This window comes from Colletotrichum navitas (assembly GCF_030913465.1).
Source record: "Colletotrichum navitas strain CBS 125086 chromosome Unknown LY79scaffold_74, whole genome shotgun sequence".
Classification (NCBI taxonomy): Eukaryota; Fungi; Ascomycota; class Sordariomycetes; order Glomerellales; family Glomerellaceae; genus Colletotrichum; species Colletotrichum navitas.
The window spans coordinates 15,066-39,759 of record NW_026850620.1 but is presented as its reverse complement, the minus strand read 5'-3'; the positions used below and the strand labels follow the sequence as shown (position 1 = coordinate 39,759).

Below are 24,694 nucleotides of genomic sequence, written 5' to 3'. Positions count from 1 at the left end.
AGTGAGATTCGATTTGCTGTTTAATTCCCTCATAACTATCATGAGTCTGGAGTTGTTCCGCTATACTTAGTAGAGAACATAATATGTCTGATGGAACCGAAAACTTCTCTTGTTAGAATATTTAGATCCAGAATGACTTATACAGTTGACCATTGTTCCCGTACAAAGTTCATCCCAGCTCCAGTCGTTAATGGCAGACAAAGCCACAGTACGAGCCGCCTTTCTTGGCATGATGTGGTCGTGAGCTATCATGCCACAACTGTTTTGTTCGCAACAGTTGGGCGCTCTCATGTACTCAATCGCATCACTCTATTAATGGCCTACTCGAGGGGCAAAGTTGGCCACACCTTACATAGTAAGCTCTTAATTGTATGGCTTTTATGTGTCCGAAAAAACAAAGTATTTATCGCCGTATATCAGTTTCTGTTGTGCAGAAGGCTGGTGAGTTCAACACACAAGTCATGCACTGGGCTAATGCAAACTCGAAGCTTCTTTGGATTGCCAGAATCTGAGTTTTTAAATTCTATATTGAAGTCGTTAACGCAGCCTATCGCTGTTTTTGGCTTAAGGTTGATTACCAGAGTTCAGTATCACACCAAAACCTAATCAGTGACTCGATTCTAGATGAGCGAGTATTAGACATGATCCTCATCCCTAGCCGTCAATGTATCGTTTTAGTCCGAAACCATATAATGAGGAAGATAGGATGGCTCCAAAAACGTATCGGTTTCTTTCGCCTGTCTTGTAAGAGTCGCGTAATTAGACTCCGAGGGCCTATTCGACACAATCAATGAAGGTTTCCGCCACTTACCTGACGGGCGTTCTCTGCTGCAAGCCTGCAATACCGCCGTGCCCAGTCCCGGCTTCCAGAATCAAGAACTTAGGGGTAAGCTCCAAGAGCTAGTTGGTCTCTTTCATTAGCCGTGTGTTCAAAACAGAGTTTCTAGTCCAGGACAGTCCATGTTTTCCACAACTCTAAGACTGGCATTAATGGTGTCTCACCACCCATTTATTATATCTACTATTCCCGTCAAGCCTTCCACCAACTTTCTATCGTTTCCAGGTGCTTCGGAGTTGGGGACGTAGCCACTGATGGCCGCAATCGCTCAGGAACTTCCGACGAAGCTAAATTTACTGTGGAAAGTGATATATTATGCCTTACTGCACTCGAGGCGGTCCGAGGGAGCCGGCCATCAGACATGTCGATTACTCTGCACTGCTCGGCAACATGTCTGACCAGGGCGGCGCAGCCTACTCACCCAACAGCACACTGCCCAATCTACAGAAGCCTGAAGATGTTTTACATAATATCACCTTAGTATCGAACATTCTGGCATTGACTCTGGTCAGTATCTTTATGGCGTTGCGTTTGTATGTAAAGACCTTCGTTGCGCCACCCTTTCATACCGACGACTGTGAGTGCAGCCACGTCCCAGAACGCCGACGACGAAATTCTAAATTCTTTGCCTAGGGATATCATTAGTAGCTTGGGTAAGAAAATTGCTTATTGGGAATGGACTTGAGACAGATTTGGGGGACTGAAGAATAGGCAGATCTTTGCCCTAGCGTGGTACTCCTCGGCAATCGTTAGTGAGTAACGGTAGCGAAAGCATTGAAACTGTGAAGTGTGATGATGCTAATTACTCACTTGCAAGTGGGTCAGTTCGGTGGTGGTCTTCACATCTATGAAGTCTCAAAGGAAAACTTGATAGGCTTCAAGAAGGTAATTAATTGCTATGTTTTCCCAATTGCCAGCATCCAGCAGGCTCACGTCCTCTCTGGGGTCTTATATTTCAACCCTCTCCTATAGTCCCTCGTCTTATTTCACGAAGCTCAGTCTCCTCTCGACCACGATAAGAATCTTCAAACTACACCGTAAAACGGTTATCGGAACATATGTTTTCATCGTCTTCTTGACTTTATATACCGTTCCCGTCTTCTTTATTAAGACAGTTATATGCCAGCCGATCGCTGGATACTGGGATCCAGCAATTAAGACCACCTGTCTCAATAAGCGAGACATTTATCTAGCGGATACCACTATCAGCGCCGCCACAGATATGGCCGTTCTATGTCTTCCTATACCCGTTGCCGTTACTCTCCGAATGTCTTGGCATAAACGACTCAAGGTCCTTGCTATGCTGAGCTCCGGAGGTGTTGCCACGGCCGCGAGCCTTGCTAGGCTGGTTGTCGTGATCAAATTAGAGGAAGCGGATGATGCCACAGTAAGCCTCATGCGCGTGACTCTTCTTGGGTATGCTCATTCTAGCCCTTTGCTTGGACTATATGCAGAGACTTACCACACAGCCAGGACAGCGGAAGTGAGCATCGGTCTGATTTGCGCTTGCCTTCCTGCCATTAATATCCTCTTTCTTCGGGGCTGTAACGGCTCACGAGACTCGGCTCAGAACACTCGCAGAAGCAATAGAATAATCGAGCTCAGATTTCTGAAAGGCAGCAAGCTCAGGACCCAGCACTTGGCAACAACAGAAGTCAGACAGGAGGACGCTACCTACGAGGAGCCTCCATCCCTACCCCAAGAAGAAGGGAGAAGAAGCTATATATTTCCCTTCGAACGGGTTCGCCGTCCCCCGCCAGCACAAGTGGAAACAGATACGGAAAGGGCAACGATACAAGACGAATGGTATTCCGGAGTAGTCGCTTCACCGTTTTCAGAAGCTGGAGCTAAGGACTGGAGTCGAAAAGCGGCTGGACCATGATATCCGATCACACGATCAAGAGTCAGGAGTTTTGTTTACTAAGATATCCGAATAGTAAAATTTTCACTACACACAAGTTGAGTACTTACACCTTGCCAAGTGTTCTCAACATATGCGCGTTTGTCTTGGGCTGGCTTGCGTTGCAACATATGTTTCTGATGACCCCGCGAGCACCCTGGCAAACTTTGGAAAGAATCAATGGCTCCAAGTCTGCATGCTCTTACCTACCGTGACATCACACTAGACGCTGGCCCTCTGGTCGCAAGCACCGCATGAACTGAATACCGTCGGAAGCGCGGGTTAAGAGTGCAGGGTTGGTAACGATGTATGTGATAATAGATTTCATTCGTCGTAGGTGGATACTGTCCTAATTGATAGTGAAGGTAACAGGTTGGGAAGTTATGAGAAGCCTTTCATATCTATTCAACAAATGAAACATATATAAGGAAATCTAGGCACATTATAAGGGTATTTCATCATAATGAATCGTGCTTGGTGACATCATGGACAAAACCGTAATACGTGAACTTCTCATAAGCAATCTCTGTAGATGGAAGTTGCGGTCCTCAAAGTTACTCGTCATCGCTCTCGGAGCTGGAATCATCCTCATCCTCATCATCATCTAGTTGATGTTAGCAAACAGACGGCTTATTGGCCAATAATCTGGAAATTTGTGCACAAGGAAACTCACCATCGGCGGGGGTCTTGTTCTCAACAACACCGTTAGTCCTGACACGGACCTGCTTGTAGTGAACGGGATCGCTCTTCAAGTCGTCGCCCTCAACTGCAGCTCCGCCATCCTGCACGTACTCCTTCAAATCCGCGAAAAGCTCCTCATCAAACGCACCGGACTTCTTGGCTCTGGTGATGAGCTGGCCGACGACGCCGGAAGCCATCTTGGCAGGGGTGTTGAGAATCTTCTCAATCACCTCGCGGTGACCGAAACCGCACTTGGCGTGAGGGTCCTCAACCGTCGCGCCGTCAGCTGTGCTATCCCTGAAACGCAGACCAGGGATCTGGTAACGACGGATGCGGACCTCGCCGTACGCTCTAGCGAGGTCGACGGCGCTGACCTTGATCTTTGTAGGCTCGGGGGGCGGCCAAAGCTTGACCTTGGTCAAGCCCATTATGGCGGACCCGAGGAGAAGCTGCTCGCAGTCCTCGGAGGTTCCGTCATCAGTACCGGCATGGCAGTAGCGAATCTCTTCACCAGGGTAACAAGAGGGGTTGAGGAGACGGTGAACAGGGTTGCTGACAGCTTTGATGATCTTGTCAACGGCCTCGGCACGAGTAGCAGCCAGCATGTTGATGACATCGTCCGAGATGGGCTGCTCATTCCAGGGACGGCCTCTGGAGTCGAGCAGTTTGCCGTCAGCACCGACGCGCGACTTGTAAGCCGCCTTGGCCAGGACGCGGCTAAACCAACGAGCCTCACCGAATACCCAGCTAAGAACGAGGGTCTTGTCCTCGTCGTTGCGGGCTCCAGCCATGAGGACATGGCGGTTCAAGGCGACAACCCAGTCTCTCATGAAAGGGACAAGCAGGTGGGTGGCGGCATACTTGTCAGAAGCCAGGGCAATGTCGTAAAGGTCGCCGACATTCGGCATGGTAGGCAGTTCGTGGAATTTGTAATGTGCGAGGGAAAAGAGCACATCAAGTCCATGAGCGGTGTCCGCGGTGGACTGCAGCTCAATGACAGCGGCCGTGTTTTCGGCGAGCAACCCCTTCCAGACGCGGGAAGCAGAAGCGAGGGCGGCAGAGCGGACAGAGTAAACGACGACGGCACCGTTCACATCGCGAACCTTAATGTGAAGGTCGGCATCCTCGTGGTAGGAAATCCTTTTGTCGGCCTCAGGGGTTGCGGGACGCGGAGGCACAACCGCAACGCGAGTTGCAAGCTGGGCCCCCTGGGTCTCTTGGGCCTGGGTTTCGTTCTTGTCGTCGTCTTCATCCTCTGAAGACGAGTCATCAGCGTCATCCTCCGCGGTCTGGGCAGTCTCTGCCACGGACACAGCCTTGGACTTGGCGTGCTCGGCCCCGTTTGTAACAGAGGCACCAGGGGCAGACGCTGCGTCCTTCTCGGCTCCGGAATTTGCGATTTCCCCGTCGACGGAGGGAACAGCAGGCTCCTTGGTGTCAAGAAAACCCTTCTCCTTGCCAGGCATCGCGGTCATGGGTCGTGTTATCTCGGCATCGCCGTCGTTTGGCTGGAGCAGAGAAGGGATGCTGCGAGCCGAGTCGGACCTCTTCATGAAGTAGCCATCCTTGACGGGCCCAAAGGTGGGAGTAGGAGGAGTAGATATGGCATTTTCGTTGGTGGTTTTTGTAGTAGGGGCTCTGTGAATATGTTAGAACTAGTCTTTTCCCATGCTGATACTGCAATCATAACAATTTAGGCCTACTCAAGTTCAATGCGAACGAGCTGAGGCAATACTGCAGAGGCATGGAGAACGAGGGCATAGCAGAGGAACGCTACCGAAGGGATGAGATTCGGGCAGGCACTGATGGCGGCCTTGTTGGAGGCAAGACTCTTTTAGGATGTCGCAAGATGGGTGATATGGAGCGGCGCCCTCCTTGAGGGCCCTCGATCATTGCATCCTCGTCCAGCCAGTAGCGATACTGGCCAAAGGACTCAGGCGCGTTACCCTCGGGTGGTGTTGGTGGACTACGAACACCCGTGTAAGAGAGGCACGATGATTGGAGATGGGCTTGGGCTAGGTTGGGTCTCGAAGGCGTCAAAGACACGTCAAATATGCAAGCCAACTAACTAGAAGGCTTGCAGCTATCCGACCGTTGGACAACTAGAAGGGCATGCATCTTTGGTAGGGATTTGTCGAGGCCGGCGCCGCTACTGCATCCGGGCCCTGACGAGACGGGTCCAGGGTCCGGCATTAAACAAGGGGGAACGAGTGAAGCGAGCATTGCTGCAGGGGTGGTGGTGGGGAGAGACAGAGGGAAGATGAAGAGCGGTGAAGAAAGACGTTGCGGCCGGGCCAACTGGGTTAGAGAGAAAACAAACAAACAAAACATACCTCTTGAATCGGTTGTTGAGGAAAAGAAAACCGCTTCCAGATTTCCGACGTTCGGTCTCTTGACCAGAGGGGGTTCTCCGGTGAGAATCGAATATCGCAGGAGACATTGTGACTTTGTGGAGGGGTATCAACGGTCGTAATATCAGAAAAGACAAAAGAAGAAACTCGGAAACAAAACGGAAATTGTGACGCCAGAGAACAAGCAGCAACTGCCACCTGGACGTGAAAGCAGTTATGCAGGGTCTTGGAGGTCAGGGCCAAACAGAGATGAGGAAACTAGAGAGAGAATGCAATGCAAACCCAGGACCCGACGCTCATCTATATGTACTCGTTGGTTCAGCCTGAGACACGGCGATAAACGGTATCCACCAAGGCCCAATGGCAAATCATCTTCATCAATGCTGAGCGTCCCGTACATTGACGAGGCCAACGGTCCTGGACACGCCGAGGATACGGCCCACTGAAGTGGCTGGCCAAACTGGACTTGTACCAAGATCAAACGAATTGGAGGTTGAACATTGGGCACCAAAGCAGAGTCGCATAATCGCCGCCTTGCGCACCCTTCCCTTCTTCACCGCTGGCACCGTTTCGCCGACGACGCGTCCGGGGCTCCTGGAAAGATTGGAAGATTTTCTCGACAACCCTTGCCGGATTTGGCCCCCCACCGGAGCTCGGAACACCTGCAGAGTTCTCGAGGTCCACTTGGTGACAATGTTAGCGCAGTTCGTGTCGGATAACTGCGCCATCTGCGCCGTCCGCACCATCTGCCAGCAGGGGGGGATGCAGTCGCATTTAGCGATCGCCTCCACCGCTGTGTGCGTTCGCGCCTTGGCTGCATGAAACATTGACGGCGACGGTTTCTACCGCTTTTTGCTTGTGAGCATCTCTCTGCAACGACACGCCCGCGGAGTGTGAGGCTACACTGCGCTCTCATCAACACCACTTCGGCGTCGTCAACCAAGGAATGGAAGAGGGGTAAAGTCAAAGCGAGGCGCGAAGAGGCCGGGTCTGGCGGCCTATCGATGCCGAAAGGAGGCATTGGAAAGCCGATCGAGATCGTGTAGCTTCGCCGGCTAGCTGGCATTGGGGCGGGCGTTCACGCCGAGATGTTGCGAGACGAGAGGCTCTGCGATGGGGTCTGCAATAGCAAACGAACCCAACCTCCTGCGACAACTCGAAAAGAGATCGATTGAATGGGTCGGAGTACATCTACAGAGTAGATTCGGTCGGGAGATGCAGCATGGGCGACGAACCCTGAGACGAGTTTTCCGGCCTCTTCGGACGCCACACACCTAGCCTTCATAACAAAACATGGTGCATGTTGATGTGTATAACTTATTCAAAACGCGACCCAATAGTGTGCAATAACGTGGTAATACTGCCAACGCACCAAAATTCCTGGTAACTCATTAACGCCGAGATTCACACCCATACATACATCGAGTACCATCATCTTGCATCATTGTCCGACAATGACACCGGGAGACAATTCGAGTCCGACTGGCAAGCCCCTGATGAACTTTTGGGTGAATGGTGTTCCTTGCCGCTCGGCGATGGCCTGCTCGATATCCTTGTACATGTCATAACTGCAAGGCCGTTAGCTTACGCCCCAAAAGGTGGATACAGAACAAAGCACGGACGCGTTCATTTCCTCGATCGTGAGCTTCGCCTTCTCGTCTGCCACCTTGTAGGTGCTCGTGTTGGTGTTATTCGAGAAACCTGGGCTGAGAGTCAGCGAGAGGGTTGCTGCGTTGTGTCAAGGTTGCAGTGCTCACCAATACGCTCGTTGATATTGGATGCCGCCTTCGCAGCCGCGGCCTGGACACGCGTGGCGCGGGGCAGGCGGACGGTGTTGTAGACCTCTAGAGTCTCTGCAACGTCTCCGTTGAAGTAGTTTGGGTGGAAGAGGATTCCAAGCGCTGCGGCGTCCTCGATGGCCATGCATGCACCCTGGCTCTGGTGAGGCATCATCTGGATGGAGCCTCGAGTCAGTGGCGTTCCAACAGCAGAAGGAGCCTCTTCAACTTACAGGGTGTCCTGCATCGCCCAGGAGACAAACCATGCTCTTGTTGATGTAGGGGTATGGGTCACTGCACAAGGTAAGCACTGAATACAGAGAACCAATGACCGAGTATGCGTGACAACGTACTGCATCCACAAACGCCAAGGTTGGATGTCCTTGCCGATAGCCAGATGAGCGCGCACTTGCTTGTCCAGCTCAGGGAACGGTGCGAGCAGTTCCTCGACAGGACGGTCCTCAACACCCCAGGCCTGGTTCACATAATTCCCGACTTCTCTCGGGAAGAAACAGTAGTATGATAGAAGCTTTCCGCCGTTGCAGGGAGAGAGGACGATCTTGTCCCATTTGCCCTCCTGCCCACCCCAGTATTCAAGCGCACTATCCTGGGAGTAGTCGACAAGCCCGGCCTTGATCGCATCCTCTGTGAGGACGTTGGCGTGTAAGCAGCTGGATTCGGCGGGGCGCTTCTCCGGGTGAACGCCGATGAAGCCCCGCACCGCGCTGCCGATGCCGTCGGCGCCAATGATGAGATCATGTGTCGCAGAGTGGCCGTTTTCAAACTCGACCCTTCCAGCGCCCAAGTCGATGCCTTTGCACTGCAGGGAATGTCAGGCGCAAAGAAATTGCAGATGGCAAGCAAAACGTCTTACCTTGTGGTTGACGAGCAGCTTTGCAGGACTTCCCTTGCCCTCGTCCTGCAACGCTGTGTCTTTGAGCATCGCATGCATGTACTGACGATGGAACATGTTGTAAACGTAGCCCCAGCGCTTCTCGTAGTCGTCGAGGCTGTAGACGCTGACTGGTTCGCCCGTCTTCCAGTCTCGGTTAATGAGGCTCTTCAAAATGACGGGATCGCCTTTTGCAACATCCACTCCCCATTCGTGTAGCCAGCGGGTGCCGTTCGCGGCGCATGAGACGGATGCACCGACTTCACCGGCGAAGTCGTTGCGCTCGTAGATGGTAACATTGTGGCCAGCGCGGCGGAGAGCAATTGCAACGCTCGCTCCGCCAATGCCACCACCGATCACACCGACATTGAGCTCTCTCCATCCTGCAGCTGGAATAGATCCCATGACGGCCGTTTGGTGATACAAAGAAGTATCGATTAAATCAGGCAATTTGAGCCTTGGCCAAAATAGAGCGATGATTGAGCATGAGAGCTTGGAGAACTTCAGATACACGAGACTAGCAAATGACGAGCAAGTCATCCTATGTATACTAAGACCTGTCTGTCATCAACGCGATGACTGGTGGCTGCCCCATCGAGCATCGACACACCCTCCCGTCTCTCTGGCCCATCCGTGCCCTCGGCTTGTAACGGAGCTGTCGATAACAGCTCAATGTCGTCCCGAGACACCTCGTCAGACCCGCGGGTAAGGACATCAGCGGCCTACAAGCGCAACCACCGCTGGATAATCTTTATCGATAACCCATCATGATACCTGTTTCCCAGATTGACCGATGGAAATCCCCGATCTTGACCAATGATAGTGGAGCTGGTAATCACCAAGACCCCGAGACGGGTCTCGGCAAGCATCCGAGATCCTATCTACCCCCTCAGTGCGCGGCCCGCAACTGGCTTGGTACAATAACCGCAACCGCTCTTGGACGAGTTCCGCGCTTCCGCACCACAGTGCATCCGAACAGTGTCTCTGATAGATTTTTGGGGTTGTAGGTCATCGCACCACACGGTCCTGGGATCGGCAGTAGTCAGCAGACTGAACAAAGCCGCCAGAAAGCGACCGCTATTACGGTGGATGATCTTGACCATCTCATGTTGTGACACAACCAACTTGTTTAGTCGATGCATGCAAGAGGGCCCGGCGTCGGACGAACACTGTTTCCGCTTCCACAACTAACGGATTCGGATCAGGAACGGAAGAGTGCGGATTGCATGAACCCACTATCACGGGGCTGCTATAGGTTGCATTACTATAGACTTAATTATCAAAGGAAACGGTTTGCGAACTGCGCGGACACATAATCAAATCCAGTTACCTGTGGGTGTGTACTGATGAGGCGTGAAGAATTGTGTATCAGTGTTATGTTCAGCGCTGGTATTAATCTCTGCTATGTTGGCATACTGTCACAATAAGGTGATATAAGGCATCAGTTGTACTACTATAACTAACGGCGTTATTTTTACGCAACAGTTATAAGCCTAGTTTACGCTATATACCTTAATAGTATAGCCTTTAAGCTAGCGTCTGAGCTTTATAGACCCTATAGGTTTAAATCCCATTAAGGCTAGGGACAGACAGGTTGTAAATACTCCACCTAGATAAGTTAGACAGCAACTACCTAGACTTTAGCAAGATATACCTAATTAGAAGGTTAAAGAGTTATAGTAGTATCTGCCCTAGGGGAGTGTGTAGTTTTAGGGGGGTATAGGGCTTCCATACCTAGAGCAGATCTACATGAGTAGGGCCACCTGCGATCTAGGGGGGTGTATTATAATAAGGTAATATAAGGCGTTAGTTGTGCTGCTGCAACTAATGGCGTCGTTTTTGCGCGACACATACAAAATGGTGTATTATTCCCAAGCGAGAGGAAACCAAGACATCATGACTTCGTGTCGCAGATTTCCTGGACTACTGTAATTCCGCAGGACATTGCGAATCAAAAAAGCATTTTAGCATCCATTTAAAGAGAGATCAGAAAGAGACATGTTAGTTATCCAAAACTATACACCCAATATCACGCTCTCTAGAGTTTGACGTGATTCAAAGCGACCCTTGTCGTTGCCAAAGAAGAATCATGGTAGAGCGTGTCTCTTATCTGGCGACCCCCCTTGGCCGGGCCACTATGGTCCAGGCGGCAATGGCTTCAGAGTACCGAGGGCGGGAGCCCGGTAGCTCATCCAGGCGTCTTCTCTTTTTCTCTTTTAATCCTTTTCTCTTCAGATTAAGAAATGCGCACTCCTCTCTAAAGCTGTTGGACTCGCTATTCGTTCAAGCTATCCTGAGATAACTATGACGAGCTGTTGACAACAGATGGACAATGACCTGAGGGCAACAGTCAATCTATCGCCCTGACCTCGTATTTACCTAGGTCCTCCGTCCCTATCTAGCGTGATGAGGAGCGTCTTAAAATCGATCTCACTGAGGGCAAGCCCGCTCGCCCCAACTCTAAGCCCCGAGATAACAATTCGTTCTTCTTCGTCATGAAAGAAACGAAGAAGATCAACCTGGCGGATATAGGTTAGTAACCTCTTTCTTATAGTAGCAACCCTATTTTTTACCCCTTGTATAAGCAAGAGGCTTTTAGCTGACAGTGCTGACTAATACCCCTAGGTAGGTTCCGCCTGGCGCGTGCTGCCGATGAAGGCATCACAACAGATGTTGGTCTGGCCACGTGCTGCCAGATATCCAGCTTCTTTACCTTGCCAGCCAGCAGCCTTTTTCCTCTGGGCTTCACACCAATACCACCACATTCATGGCGATATCGTTGCTCCTCCAAAACAGATGCGGTGGACATCATGAGAAATGGCGCCTAGCAAGGGCCAGATCTAACTTTTGCGACGTTAAAAATGCACTGGCTGGCAAGTTTCCTGGTGTGTCGACAGGACGGGCCACATCAGACTTTTGGCAAGAGTCGGATGGGAACGCTGAAGAAAGGCAAGCGCATTCAACGCCAACTCCTGGATCCAGACTTCCATAACGGATGAAGTCACTAAAGGAGCGTAGTCAAGGCTTTGCCTCTAAAACCGGTCTCAAGCAAGGGCCGCAAGCTCATAGGCACTTGCAGCCAGCCTTCACAAAGCTTGCGACGCTCCACTCCAAGAACAACTTTAGCTTCGCAATTGTCACTGGCAACCTCTTTGATGTTGACGACAAGAGCGCTATTGATACTCTTCTGAATGGCGAACTTAAAGCTTTACCGTTGGTACTACACCCCTTCCCCTGCGAATTGCTGTGAAGATTAAAGCTGACGAGGAAATCTGCAAGAACCTTCACTTCCTTAGCAAGCGCAGCATCACCAAGACCTCTGAAGGAATCAGGATTGTTGCACTTAGCAGAAAGCTAGACGTAGAAATTATAGGGGGACAGTTAAAGGAGCAGCATTTACCTTACCACACTGCATATGACACAATGTCTCTTAAGGGCACTAGCAAGGCAGTCTGGCTGGCTGGCGTCTGGGATAGATCTAAGATCGCGCTTTCCCCAGAAAACCAAGGCGCCATTGAAAGCACAGCCAAAATTGCAGAGCTATGTGTAACACTGAAGCCCTGTTCCAACTTCTCTTCATCCCCTGCTGAGTTTTTTTTACAAGCGTAAGCCTTTGTTTACCCTGCTAAGGAAAGCAATAAGCATCTTTCGGTCACTTGCTTCATCTCTATGGCCTCCTACAGGAACTCTGCCAAAGCCAAGGCGCTTTATGCGTTCTCACCAACATCCAACGAGACCAACGTTGAGCGACCTGCTGCTAATGCTACCTACACCCCATTCAAGGCAAGGAAGCAAAAGAAAAGCTCGCAAGACGAGGGCTCTTACAGCCGCTTTGCCACTGGCGACGACGATGGCTGTCATAATTGCTGCACAAGCGCCGCCGTCAGCAATCCACCCCTCGTGGGCCGGATCGTTGCTTCTTCTGCTTGACCATGTCAGTTGAGAGCCAGTGATAGATCTTTCAGTCACCAACTCACTGTAAGTTTGTTGCGCGGCTAGGAAGGCCAACCGTAACCTTTTCCTGGCCAGAGCTAGATGTAGAGTGTGCGAGAGGACAAAAGCGAGAAATAGCTGTCCAGCAAGCTAGGTCTAGATCTTGTAAATTTGCAAGTAAGATCTTTGCAGTGCAACTAGGAATAATATTGGTTGAAACTTAGTTAGAAGGGAGCTAACTGTAAATAGATCTTATGAAAATTATATATTACTCCTTGCAGGAGCAAAATCTAACTCTAACATGAGAAATGGGGTGGTTGGTGAATCTAGCTTTTAGTGAGAGCTGCAGTATTATGCTTCTTTGTAGTCTATCTGTAAGGAAATTAGTAGGGGCTTTCCTTAATAAGTGTATGTGTAGTACAATCTAGCACAAAGTGCTAGTATTGGTTGATCTTTTGGGTATTTGCCTGAACGGTCTATGAATAGGCTTAGCACACCACCTGAGTTCCCTGACGGGTATGTTGACGACGGGCTTCAGACAACCACCCAGAAAACTGCTGGATACTGGACATGAAACACAACACATCGAATTGAAACGATGACTTGATTGTTTTTTAATTGAACATAGCTTGGCAGTAGCGGACTATGATCTTAGTACTAGAGTGTAGTAATATTAGAGAATATCTTGATATCTACCACCCACCAAGACACGATCATTCCTGACTTTGAGCCTCTGGCTGTAAGGATCCTTACATTCCGCTATCTCTTTTCGACCAAAATTTCTTGTTGACCTTGTCCTTCTCGGCAGGGGCTGCAGTATCGTGCTTCTTCTCGAAGTCCTCGTTGTGCTTATCCACTTCGCGCTTTTGCTCTTCGGTGAGCTTCTCACTGCCCACGCTAGCATTGGAGATCTTGGGCTTGGGGGGGTTTGTTTTTCTGGCATCGGCGATGTCCCTAATATCTGTGGATTCTAAGCCGGGCTTTTCGGTCAAAAAGCGGCGTGCTGACGGAGCCGCCATCTCGCGCACGGCGGATGGTATTATTGAGCGAGTTGGGCGCAAGAACAAAGGCATTGCCCTTCGGTTTATGGTACTGTTAAACATATTGTGTGTGTATGTGTGTGGTAGAATTGGGTAGGGATGAATGGTTTCTGGTGGTTGCCAGTGTATTCTCGGGTTGAAGTGCAGTGTGTCTGGTATCGTGTTTCAATGTGAAGTGGAAGTGTTCTTTCTGCGTTCAAGCTTGTGATAAAGAAACAGCTATATGATGTCATCCGGCGCCCGGGCTTGGAGCCGGCATGTACCAATGATCGCCGATTTGGGGATTGGATGATCACTACGACATGATGACCAAACGCGTCAGCCGTGCTTGTCTCAATTGAATCAGAGACGCGTGTGGGGGAAAACAGACTGATAAGCATGAAACGACCATGTATTTTAACAGGTTTCGGGATCACGTAGTTAATCAATCGATAAGTCAAAGCACCCACTTTCCGATCACCCCTACATTGCGATCACCTAAAAACATTGCCATTATGATAACTACCACCTTATTTAATTGACTACTAACATTATCTAGATGCTACAATAATGTAACTTTTGGCCTCACTAGGTAATTTAGATGCACTAGATTTATCTACATTACTTTTAACCTTGCCTACCTCTATCTAGGCTTACTGTACCTCTTTAATTATTATAAACTTTATATTAGCATCTATATAAATAGCCTTCTGTTTCCTAGATATACTATTAATAACCTAGGCTTCTAGAAGGCTAATTTTTTACTAAGTAATAGCTAGCTTATAAAACTTTTCTTAGAAGCCTTTTTTAACCTTTTTAAATAGTTAGCGTTATATAGTAATATTTTATTCTAGTTAGCTAAAGAGCTATAGTTAGTCCCTAAGGTCTTTTATCTTTTTTAGTATAGACTATTTTACTATAAATAAGGCTAATACTTATCCTTCTATATTATAGGCATCCTAGGCTATATAAGTATCTTTAGTAGCTACTTTAAGTAGTATTAATAGTATTATTAATAATAATATTACTTTTTAAACTAGTAGCTTATTTATAAGTAGCTTTATAGCACTAATAGGCTATAACTTAGTATATTTTTAGCTACTCTTAATATTACTAATAGTTAAACTAGCTAAGTAAGCCTTTTAATAGTAAAAAAAGAAGTTCTTTTTACTTATAATAGTAAAGTTAATTTACTAACTAAGATATTTAAGCTTTTTCTAATATACTACCTTAATAAAGCTAAAGACTAACTAGTTAAGTAGCTAAAGGATATAGAAGGTATATAGTAATAGGAATAATAAATAAATATTATTAGTATAGTATATTTATATAAAATCTATTATTATATAGCTCTTATACTTATCTAAGATAAGTAGTCTAGCCTAATTAGGTTAAGAAGGCTTAGTCTAAAAGAAAAAGACTTTTTATAACTATTTAATAGTAGTATTATTAGTAGTCTATTTATTCTCTATTACTATAAACTCTTATCTATTATATAGAATAAGATTAAGAGAAAACTACTACTACTAGACTATTTTACTTTTATATATAACTAAAGGATAAATAAAAATACTTTTAGTAAATATATACTTAATAATAAATACCTAGGCTTATAATCTAGGCTACTTTTTTCTTACTACCTTTATTATAGCTTTACTTAGTATTAGCCTATTATTACCTTTACCTTTAAGAATACTAGTCTTATCTATATTATATCTATTAGCTAGTTTAATAGCCTAAATATAAGGTATAGTAAGATATTTAAACTAGTCCCTAATAACCTTAGTAAATACTTTATTAATATACCTTAAATTAATAAATTAACTTCTCTAGACCTTAATAAATAGGTTCCTTTAAATAAAGCTATCTACCTACCTTTTGCCTAGAGGTTAAGTATCCCCTATAGTATAAAGGATGTAATAGGCAAAGTCCCTTAGTTGTTAATAGGTTAGTAGTAGCCTAAGGTTAGCCTAGGTAGTTACCTAACTAGCTAGGCTAGCCTCCTAGGTAGCTAGTAGTCACTAGAGGTCCTTAAAAGCATTAGCCCTCTTTTAGGTGCCAGATAGACAGTTCTAGAGGGTAGTAAATAGGATACTATAGGTCTTAGATACTTAGCGTATACTACTGCTAGCAGTAATAGTATCTGTTGCCTAGGTAATCTTTAACTTAGTATATCTAACTATAGGGTAATAAAGAATAGATACTAAAAAAATAAAGTTATTTAGATAAGAACTGTAAAAGTGGTAATAGTATATATATGGTGGTTGGTGGTGGCTGGGGGTGGATATGAGGTGGATATGCATGATCGTAATGTGGGGGTAATCGGAAAGTGGGTGCTTTGACTTATATGTTTTGCTGATGCGCCAAGGGCACGCATCGCTTTACATGCCACGTTAGGTTGTTAAGTCAACAAAAGATTTGCCCAACGAGAAGAGCAGACTTGGCAATGAGGTCAGTGGGCTTTTCTACAAACAGCCACTGGTGTAGCCTTTTGGGGTATCTTTTTCCAGCCCTTCGTTGCCATCTCTCCAACTATACATGGCTATTCTCGCGAACCGCACTTAGCACCTGTTTCCCTACATCCAAGTTACTGCCATCTGAAGATGCCCTCAACCGCTTTCCCTGAACAAACAATCAGCTGACGCAAGGACAAAGGGGACACCTAACATCATCTTGAGTCGCATCCCGCTCATTAACCTCGACATCTGGAACATTCTAAAGCCTGTTTCTTGGAGCTCCATCATTGAGGCTGAGAAATAGTAGCAACAGCGCAGGTAAACAGACTGTAACGAAATTCGACAGGTCCATGGTGAAATGCTGATGGCATGGAGTCACGATATCAGTAGCATGGGATGTCGAGATACCAGTTGACAGTATTTATCAAGTTTATCAAGTCAAAGAACAACTCCATTACCATGGAAATATTGCAAAGCAGTGGTCGAAATAATCTGTAACATTCATAGCCTGTTTGCGAAACGCGACTGCAACCGTTCTTAATGGTCGAACGACAGGATGTGGACTGTGAAGACTGATGGCCACCAAGCAAAAGAATAAAAGCTTCTTTGCCATATTATCGCTATGTTTGGTTGTCCAAACATCGTTCGTAGTATGTAAGAGACATTATGTAGTTCTAAAGTTACAAATTTACACATGAGCCTTTAATGCCAAAAGGCCTCATATCGCTTCCCAACTACAGTACCGTTACCGACAGAGGCGTCGGTATAAATCGATAAGACGTCGGTACTGTTGTCGTATTCAACACCGCACTTCTCTGAGAAGCCCGAGAACTTGTCAACCCTCTCCTGCAGATACTTGCTGAATCCGTCTCTTGAGCATGTGGTTCCAGGCCCATCAGCACAGTCCACCAAAGGCTGTGGCGCGCTGTTCACCAGAACACGATAGTAGTCGCCATCCTCGTATCCATAGGCCCCGGAGCAGTTCAGACGCTCAATCGCGATGTTTCCAAGGAAGGGCAGGATGTTGGACGCCCTCCATGCGCGGCGGTAGTTGATGCGGTCGAGCGGCATTGTGTCATTGATCTGCGACTCGCTGCCGACGAATTCGGAGTTGTTGAAAAGGCCCATCGCAACCGCGACCATCGGGGGCAGCTCACGATGGGTGAAGCTTACGTAAATGTCCTGATCAAGGGTACCGTCTTGCAGCAATAGGTTCGCCGTAGCGTTGAGCCAAGGAAGGCCGATGTATCCGGACGCATCCAGGCCATAGCCAACGTTGTAATGATATCTGATGTCTTCCGTATACTCCCAAGCAAGCCAGTCATCAGGAGTGAAGAGGTCAAGGTCACAAAAGGGTGACTTTCCCCGAATGACGGTTTCGTAACCACATAGCTGCTGCATACCGAAGACGTCGTTGGCGGTGAAATTGAAGTCCGGTGCCAGGTCGTTGAAACGGGCGATGATGGGCTTGGTGAACTTCTTCTGGAAGGCTGCAGATTGTTCGCTACCAGCAGTCGAAGAGTAGGCCGGGCAGGCCTTATAGGGCGTCAAGCTGTCGGCACCGGATTCCTTCGACTCGTAGATGCTAACGACGTTCATCGTGTTATCATCACTCTCAAGGCCTCGGACCAGAGACTGGGCAGACTTGACAGTCCTTTCGGCGGAAGAAGTCCAAACTCTCTTGGGAAGTCTCAGGGTGGGATATCTAAACTCGAGATCGACCCCCAACTGCGTCGCCTCCAGTCTCCCCACGCGTGTCAGGAGTGACGTTTCCGCCTCAGAGACGGGGGCATCCCACTCTGCCAAGAAGTTCAAGTATGGAATTTTGCTCCATTCAATGCCGGTCTTGTTCCCCAGCTTCTCGAGGAAGGGCTCGATGTACTCCTCGAAGTCGAAGTCGTTTGCGTAGATGGCTGCATGGCGGACGAGGTAGGCGGCACGTTTTGGTGTACATCCTTGCGGGGCGTCCGGGGAGGACTGAGGATCTTGCGACTCGAAGTAAGGAGCGATACCTCCCAAATGCGTCAAAGGGTTGAAACTATAGGTCGAGTACAGGGCAGATGCCGATGAGTAGGCAACAAAGGGCAGCAGATGAATGAGCTTGGAGCCCAGACTCTGTTGACGAGCCATGATGTTAGGTTGCACAAACAACTTTTGGTGGATGACCGCACTTGAGAATAGCGAGGAACGATAGGTTGAACTTTAAACTCGTAGCCGTTGGTGGAATCAGACGCATTGATATAGCATTGGCTTTTTCGGCTTTTAGCTCGCGCTAGTCACTCCAGTGCGAACAAACAAAACAACAGTGAGATCACTGGGGAGATGCAGCAGCGGTTAGCTGCCCGCTTGATTTTTCGGTGTCATTGACGTCAGGTAATTCCTTTTCCTAGCACCAAATTCGCAATGTGGATTGATGCGTTCTTTGGTGCTCTCCACATTGACCGGCAAGCCGGCATATGGCTGGCTTGGGCTTGGGCCTTGGAGAATTCTACGTCATTGAAAGTGGACAACATTGCCTTACGACTGCGTTGCAGGTCTGCCATTGGTAACCACACCAACGTTACCGAGATTATTGATGCTGATGATTGGTGGCTGGGCCAAGCACATTCAAGCTGTGGCACTGGATGACGGCACTTTCCAGGGGCCTTCCGTTAGCCCCGTGGATCGTCGCTCGTGCATACCGTTACCCGTAACCGACAATATGCCTTGTTTTGGTATCCCAGCAAGAGTCTAGGCCCAGCCCTACTCGAAACCATGGCTGAGCCTGAGAAACTTATACATGTACGTGTTGCTGGAAGCAGATACCTAATGCATCTGTATTTGAATCAATATGTTCTGTACCGTGGCGCATGCTTGCTTTTTCGGGCGAGGAGACTGGCGCACCGTTACCGGTTAGGCTTCTGATGGCCCGATTACCATTTCGTCTGAGCTTCCATGTGCCTTTGGAGACATTGGACCATTCGCCAACCTAATGGTCCTTTCGAATTATTCAATAGACTCATTCACAGACGGGGAAAAAAATAGTACATCAACTATCCTATTATAAACTACCTTTGCTAATCGCCGACCTGATCTGACGGGGGCGGCTGCACCGCACCCTGGTAACCAGCCTCCTAACCTCTTCCCCCCCTTTCGGCACGATTGGAAGATATCAATGTAGGGAACGACTTTGAGGATCAAATGAATGCGGCGGGCCTTAGTCCGTCAAACCCCCGGCGATTGATTTTTCATGAACTCTAAGTTCCAGTTCATTTAGAGAGTTGCAACAGCACAGGGTGATGCTGACACGGTTACAAAAACTTTACAACCCATGACTCAAGTTACCACGTTGCAAATATATATTTCCTCCTCTGCCGTTCCATAGATGCTTTTGATATTTCACGTCAGCTAGTGGATGACCTATATGAACTGAATAATCCCATTACAGTCTTAGCGCTGTACGCAATAATGACAGCCCTGCTAGAGACAGCTACATCAGCTCTCAGAACGGCGATCGAGGATGCCCTACATTGGATTACCAAAAACAAAGCCCAGACATTCTGGGGAGCAGTGACCGCTGCTGTCCTATACCATAACTTCAAAAGATTTCCATTAGTGTGGCATGTAAGTGGCTAACTATCGCGATGCTTTTTGATTCATACTTACACCCATTACTAGTTCCGTGTTTTCCGCAACATTTGGTGGCCAAAAGTGGGCCACTTTGATCATAAGCCAGGATCTGTATTCCGCCCGGTTGTCACGCCCTCACGCGTGGCCTTGTTGGAGCTGGACTACAACTTGCATAAATCCAACAGCACGTACTTTTCAGACCTTGATGTCGCAAGAACCGATCTCCTCGCTTCTCTGAGAGCAGAGGCGATTCGCGGTGGTCTATACAAGGAGTATAAAAACGGTGTAATGGTTCTTCTGGCCGGCACATCCTGCACCTTCAAGAAGGAAATCAGCCCCGGGGCCGCATTCGACATGTATAGCCGAATCCTTACTTGGGACAGGAAATGGCTTTATGTTGTGACCCATTTCGTAGAGAAGCGGAAAGGCGCTGGGCTCTATACCTATCGACCCTGGAAGAAGCCTGAAGAAGGAAAGACGACCTCCAAGTCTCCCGTTGTATTCGCCACGGCCATCTCCAAATGTGTTGTCAAAGCCGGCCGACTTACAGTGCCACCCGAGAAATTCCTCCAGGCGGCGGGAGTCCTTGCGGCCAATGAGGATCCCAGCGAAACGAGCGGCGTTGAAAAACATGCGGGCAACGACTCGGGCTTGGCGGGCGAGGAACAGTGGACATGGGCTAGAGTGGAGGAAGAGCGCCTGCGGGCACTTAGTATTGCCGACGGGGTTGCTAGTGGGCTGGATGCGGCACATGATGAGTTCTATGCCCTGGGATGAACTTGTCAATCTTGTCAGATCTCAGCAAGTATTCTTTCAGCATTGGATAGATAGACCACGTAATCTCGCCATAGGTCGAACGAGAAGCGTCATGGGAAATGTGTGCATGCTTAATGCAGTAAGCAAGCACAGTAAGCCCCGACCCCACACGTGCTTTGGGCCGATTTCATCTTCCTGCCAGCCCGCTTACATGAATCAAAAGCACAAACTCCTCTCCGTGGATTCTATTCATTTACCTCTGCAGCCAAACCTGTGCCCGTACTCAGACCTGCCCCCATATACCGGGTATCAAGTCTGTCCCGAGTCCCGTACACTGACACAAATCGCCATGGCAAGCACAGTGTACGTGGTAACAGACACTACACACATGGTATAAGGTTAAAGAGATATTACGTTTTATGGCTACCCATGGGTATTAGTAAGCATTTTGCTTCGCTATATACCTACCCCTTGCTCACGCAAGGGGTGAAAAAAATGGGGTTGCCACTACGAAAAAGGGGTTGCCAACCTCCATCACCAATAGCCTCACTTTTGCGTGCTTTATATAGTATAGTCAACTTTTCATTTCTTAAAGCAATAACGCCCACAACGTTATATAATAACAAGAGTAGTATCAATCAATAGCCTTAGTCAAGGGCTTTACAACAGTATCTTTTTCCCTTTTTGTACGATAACTGCAAATTCACATTGCCACTCCGAGAGCTACATCTTCGGCCTCCGTAAACGACCGGGGCCGGCCGGGCTCATCCGGGCTTACGCGGAGGTCATGGCCTTCCTGAAGGGCCCGGAGGTGCTTCTGAATCGCCGTATGAGATACGCCGTAATCCCGGGCAGCCTGGCGTATAGAGGGTATATTGATTGCCGTCTTGCCTGCCCGTTGGCAGGTTGCCCGTTGACGGGCAATATATAGCGTCTCAGCTGCCTTTTTGGCAGCAGTCATGTTCTTGTCACATTAGCAGGGCATATTGAGTATATGATGAATGTAGTAAGGTGGGTAAATAGTTTTGTTATGTTAATAACGTGTCCAAATATCCGTAATCGCTTATTTTTAGTGAGAGTGTAATAAAAAGTAGGACTAGGTTGGGGCAACCCCGTTTTTTCACCCCCTCCTCACGGAGAGGGTGTTTAGCTCACAGCGCTGACTAAGTTACCCCCGGGTAATAAGCATATGCTTCCAAGTGCCCATATTTTAGCACTCTGCAATCTATTCCGAATCCGCGTCTAATCAGAACACATGGTATTATTTCTTATCAAGCTAGACGGTGCAAACAACTGACCTGGGCCCCGTCACGGCCGCGCTTGTGGAGTTTCGCAAAGGTGAGTTGATTGGCCCGGTCCGACTTCTTGACCCAAGCCGAAGCGTCGCGCTTCTTGAACATCATCTAGGACAGGATGATGGTGCCACAGCGCTTAGAGCAGAAGTTGCCTTGCCCGCACCAGCTCTCCGTCGCGCGGACTTCGTCGTCAGCGCAGTCGTTGCTGCTGGCGCAAGCATTACCACAGCTAGCTTCCTCAATGCAGACTGAGCGGCCCTCGGTGGATAGGATGCACACACACGTGGCCCCCATGCATGTGCTCACGAAGATACCACGACAGTTAGCTGGAATACTGCACGACTGTGCCAGGCGAGTGACAGTGGGCATAACCGTCGTAGTCGTGGAGAAGGTCACAGTCGAGGTCACGAGGGGCGTCGAGGCCGTGGTCGTAGCAGCAGTGGCGCCGATGCAGGAGCAGGCGGAGCTGTAGCGGGCTGCGTTTGAGCACGGCGATGCCTACGCGGGGACAGTCTTGGTGGGGGTGCAGACTGGAGTCTGGACGGCCTGACGCTGGAAGATGGTCCTAGTGCTGCTGCCTGTGACGGTCTGGGTGACTAAGACGGTGCTGACGACGGGGTTAGCGGTGACTACGGGAGCAGGCGCTCTTAATTAGCTCTCTCTACAACAGGCAAGCTCTTTGGCCAGAGCAGAAACAGACCGTCCAAGGACCAAAATTATAGCTGTAATAGCATGATGTCGAAATCTCTTATCCCCTCGTGTTTTGGTGTCCGTTCAAGAAGTAAAAGCAAACAAGCACCTCGGCCCGAGCCTTTTTGAGCCTTTGCCCCGAGACTCAATATTATCCTGTATTAGGAAAAGACAACAGTTGAATTGTTAGGGCCGTCGTGGACAAGTGTTGGCGGCGTTGCGGACCTAGAGGTTTATTAGTTGGGTTTTGATGGGTGTGCCTTGGTGTTAATGGCAAGCTTAGGCAAGAGTTCAACATTAGAAGACGCCTGCTAGAACATTTGGCTGGTTGATCTACAAAACATGTGAACAGGGATGATTCATTATTGGATCAATGCGCGGGTCCCTATTGGTAAGCTAGTGAAGATATTGTGAAAGTATTAACGGAATTGTGTTGGAATATAAGCGCTACTGGGTCTGAATTACGTGGAATACCAAGGGCTTCCAGCCCATCTCTATTTGAGTCCCTGGATAGCTCCCTTCTTCTTCTTTGATATTTCTTGAGTAATAGTATATTTGTTGAATCGAAACACTACTGCTTCACCCAGCCGGGTGGCTTCAGCTGTTACTGTTACCTCTGGCAACAATTAACAAAATGACATATTGCAGTGCGTTCAACACTAGCCTGGAGCTTTTGCATAGGTGATCCCACGAAGTTCACTACATGAAGTAGAATAACTAAATCACTAATCAGGACTATGCTACTAGAATTATACGCGGTAAGGATAATCTTACTTAGCAGGGACCTTGATTTTGGAGCGCTTCTCTCTCTGGTAATGGGTTCATATGTGTATGCTGGCCAACCTGTGTTTAACGTCACTCGCCCTGCACGTCAAGTCGATGGTCCGGAAGGCGGTCCGCATATCAGTGGGACAATCCAAGCAGGGGGGGAGCACCCCGTCTGTCTAGATCAGAAGCTCGGGCAAAGGGAGCTTCCCCTCGTCCTTTACCCCTTTGCCAACTTGATCCCGTACATTCCTCTTCTTCCTCTTGATGTCAACCTCTCACCTAATACCCCGCGGCTGTGGAACTGGGCAATGACGGCGGTGACTGCCATGTTCGGTAGGTGGAGTTACTGAGAAAAGACGGGCCTACAGCCGGAAACTCGGGGCTGCATTTCGGGGAGGGGAGACTGACTGCGTTGGAAGTGTTGGTTTTCACTGGTTAATTGATAGGGATCCCTATCTTGTGATATCACAAAGGTTGGGAAAAGGTAGTTAAATTTGTAGTTATTAATAGTTAACTAGTTAACAAGGTGAAGTAGGCGCATAAGTGTAGTAGTACCCTTGTGTATAGGTAAAGGTAAAGGATTCTACTAGTAGGTAGTGTATTATATAACCTACTGCCTTTAGCTATATTACCTATATACTAACACTAGTAACTTTCTTATATAGTAAAAGTTACTAGTGCTCCTATTCCTCCTAAAAGGCCTAAAAATATAATAAAATAAAAAAAGTAAAAGTATTATACTTTTTATAGTTATATACTACTATAAATTTATTTATTTATTTACTTAGTAAAGGTAGGCTTATACTATCTTATTTAAGTATATTTCTCTTTAGCTATAGCTATTAAAGGTATATACCTATATTAAATAAATTTAACTACTATTAATTTATATAGTTTATATAACTTATTTCTTTTTCTAAGTACTTATTATCTTATATTTTATTATTCTTATTATTTTTTATTATATTTATATAACTTATTCTTTTATCTATATCTTTACCTTATTATAAGAGATAAGACTCTTAAGTGCTTAGTTTAAGAAGGACTTTATAAACCTATTAGTAAAGTTATTATTACTATAGATCTATTATACCTTAAAAAGCTTATATTATTTATATAATTATTATAGTACTATAATATTAATTATTAAGCGCTTTTTATAGGTAGTTGTTATAATGTTGACTATTGTAGATAAATATTAGAGTTATTAGGTTAACCCTAATGACTTATCGCTAGTAAATCCTTAGATATTTGGCTATAGATTCTCTAAGGATTTATAGGTAATAAGTTAGTTATTTAACTAACTAACCTATAATAATTATCCTTCTTTTCTTTATATATAATAAAGAACTATAGTTACCCTTATTATTTATTAATTACTACTAATATATATAGTTAACTATATTAACTTATTCCTTAGTATTACTAATACTAATTAGTAGTTAACTTTACTATTAACTACAAAGGTTAACTTTACTGTCTAAACTATAGATTAGTAAGGTCTATAAAAAGAGGTAATTATTACTAGTTAATTATTTATATACCTAGAGTAGATAAGTACTAAAAATACCTTTATAAATACCCTTACTGTAATAGTTTATACTAATTACTTATTATAATAGGTTAATTAATAGATCTATAACTAGTCCTTTAACTAGTAGAAACCTTATTAATTTATATCTATTATATAAGCTTTATTACCTTTAGAGAAGTACTCTTAACTATAAA

The 24,694-nt window shown here is 47.2% G+C and overlaps 9 protein-coding genes across 9 annotated transcripts; 3 read left to right on the top strand and 6 right to left on the bottom strand.

Moving 5' to 3' along the window:
* Nucleotides 1-1,228: 1,228 nt before the first annotated feature.
* Nucleotides 1,229-2,917, top strand: LY79DRAFT_652437 (uncharacterized protein; the record flags this gene model as incomplete). The annotated part of the gene is made up of 3 exons (XM_060562581.1): nucleotides 1,229-1,371; nucleotides 1,811-2,254; nucleotides 2,312-2,917. 3 exons carry the CDS (start codon nucleotides 1,229-1,231, stop codon nucleotides 2,718-2,720), a joined length of 996 nt encoding a protein of 331 aa, XP_060410021.1. The 3' UTR covers nucleotides 2,721-2,917.
* Nucleotides 2,918-3,040: 123 nt separating this feature from the next.
* LY79DRAFT_565754 (uncharacterized protein) lies at nucleotides 3,041-6,024 on the bottom strand. The gene is made up of 2 exons (XM_060558759.1): nucleotides 5,753-6,024; nucleotides 3,041-5,057 (listed from the first exon to the last, which is right to left on the bottom strand). The coding sequence occupies exons 1-2, from the start codon at nucleotides 5,857-5,859 to the stop codon at nucleotides 3,353-3,355; spliced, it is 1,812 nt and encodes a 603-aa protein (XP_060410020.1). The 5' UTR covers nucleotides 5,860-6,024; the 3' UTR covers nucleotides 3,041-3,352.
* A 1,187-nt stretch (nucleotides 6,025-7,211) lies between these two features.
* Nucleotides 7,212-8,845, bottom strand: LY79DRAFT_523691 (salicylate hydroxylase; the record flags this gene model as incomplete). Its single annotated transcript, XM_060555564.1, has 6 exons — nucleotides 7,212-7,338; nucleotides 7,393-7,471; nucleotides 7,528-7,723; nucleotides 7,782-7,842; nucleotides 7,902-8,368; nucleotides 8,423-8,845. 6 exons carry the CDS (start codon nucleotides 8,843-8,845, stop codon nucleotides 7,212-7,214), a joined length of 1,353 nt encoding a protein of 450 aa, XP_060410019.1.
* Nucleotides 8,846-11,211: 2,366 nt separating this feature from the next.
* Nucleotides 11,212-12,370, top strand: LY79DRAFT_695282 (uncharacterized protein; the record flags this gene model as incomplete). Its single annotated transcript, XM_060564814.1, has 3 exons — nucleotides 11,212-11,657; nucleotides 11,720-12,045; nucleotides 12,124-12,370. The coding sequence occupies exons 1-3, from the start codon at nucleotides 11,436-11,438 to the stop codon at nucleotides 12,368-12,370; spliced, it is 795 nt and encodes a 264-aa protein (XP_060410018.1). The 5' UTR covers nucleotides 11,212-11,435.
* A 665-nt stretch (nucleotides 12,371-13,035) lies between these two features.
* LY79DRAFT_565749 (uncharacterized protein) lies at nucleotides 13,036-13,792 on the bottom strand. Its single transcript, XM_060558758.1, has one exon. The coding sequence runs from the start codon at nucleotides 13,474-13,476 to the stop codon at nucleotides 13,123-13,125; it is 354 nt and encodes a 117-aa protein (XP_060410017.1). The 5' UTR covers nucleotides 13,477-13,792; the 3' UTR covers nucleotides 13,036-13,122.
* A 2,633-nt stretch (nucleotides 13,793-16,425) lies between these two features.
* Nucleotides 16,426-18,049, bottom strand: LY79DRAFT_565748 (histidine acid phosphatase). The gene has a single exon (XM_060558757.1). It carries the CDS (start codon nucleotides 17,976-17,978, stop codon nucleotides 16,551-16,553), a length of 1,428 nt encoding a protein of 475 aa, XP_060410016.1. The 5' UTR covers nucleotides 17,979-18,049; the 3' UTR covers nucleotides 16,426-16,550.
* Nucleotides 18,050-19,295: 1,246 nt separating this feature from the next.
* Nucleotides 19,296-20,234, top strand: LY79DRAFT_593203 (capsule polysaccharide biosynthesis protein; the record flags this gene model as incomplete). The annotated part of the gene is made up of 2 exons (XM_060561523.1): nucleotides 19,296-19,451; nucleotides 19,506-20,234. 2 exons carry the CDS (start codon nucleotides 19,296-19,298, stop codon nucleotides 20,232-20,234), a joined length of 885 nt encoding a protein of 294 aa, XP_060410015.1.
* A 636-nt stretch (nucleotides 20,235-20,870) lies between these two features.
* LY79DRAFT_565743 (uncharacterized protein) lies at nucleotides 20,871-21,319 on the bottom strand. Its single transcript, XM_060558756.1, has one exon. It carries the CDS (start codon nucleotides 21,172-21,174, stop codon nucleotides 20,917-20,919), a length of 258 nt encoding a protein of 85 aa, XP_060410014.1. The 5' UTR covers nucleotides 21,175-21,319; the 3' UTR covers nucleotides 20,871-20,916.
* Nucleotides 21,320-21,444: 125 nt separating this feature from the next.
* Nucleotides 21,445-22,248, bottom strand: LY79DRAFT_565741 (uncharacterized protein). Its single transcript, XM_060558755.1, has 2 exons — nucleotides 21,654-22,248; nucleotides 21,445-21,551 (listed from the first exon to the last, which is right to left on the bottom strand). Exons 1-2 carry the CDS (start codon nucleotides 21,875-21,877, stop codon nucleotides 21,485-21,487), a joined length of 291 nt encoding a protein of 96 aa, XP_060410013.1. The 5' UTR covers nucleotides 21,878-22,248; the 3' UTR covers nucleotides 21,445-21,484.
* Between the last annotated feature and the right edge of the window lie 2,446 nt (nucleotides 22,249-24,694).

Excerpts from the sequence above, each read along its gene's own strand:
- LY79DRAFT_565748 (XM_060558757.1), bottom strand. The coding sequence starts at position 17,978 with ATGGCTCGTCAACAGAGTCTGGGCTCCAAGCTCATTCATCTGCTGCCC.
- LY79DRAFT_565749 (XM_060558758.1), bottom strand. The coding sequence starts at position 13,476 with ATGTTTAACAGTACCATAAACCGAAGGGCAATGCCTTTGTTCTTGCGC.
- LY79DRAFT_565741 (XM_060558755.1), bottom strand. The coding sequence starts at position 21,877 with ATGCCCACTGTCACTCGCCTGGCACAGTCGTGCAGTATTCCAGCTAAC. Across the intron at positions 21,552-21,653 it reads TGGTGCGGGCAAGGCAACTT|CTTTGCGAAACTCCACAAGC; the intron begins CTGCTCTAAGCG and ends CAATCAACTCAC.
- LY79DRAFT_565743 (XM_060558756.1), bottom strand. The coding sequence starts at position 21,174 with ATGACTGCTGCCAAAAAGGCAGCTGAGACGCTATATATTGCCCGTCAA.
- LY79DRAFT_565754 (XM_060558759.1), bottom strand. The coding sequence starts at position 5,859 with ATGTCTCCTGCGATATTCGATTCTCACCGGAGAACCCCCTCTGGTCAA. Across the intron at positions 5,058-5,752 it reads CTCAACAACCGATTCAAGAG|AGCCCCTACTACAAAAACCA; the intron begins GTATGTTTTGTT and ends ACATATTCACAG.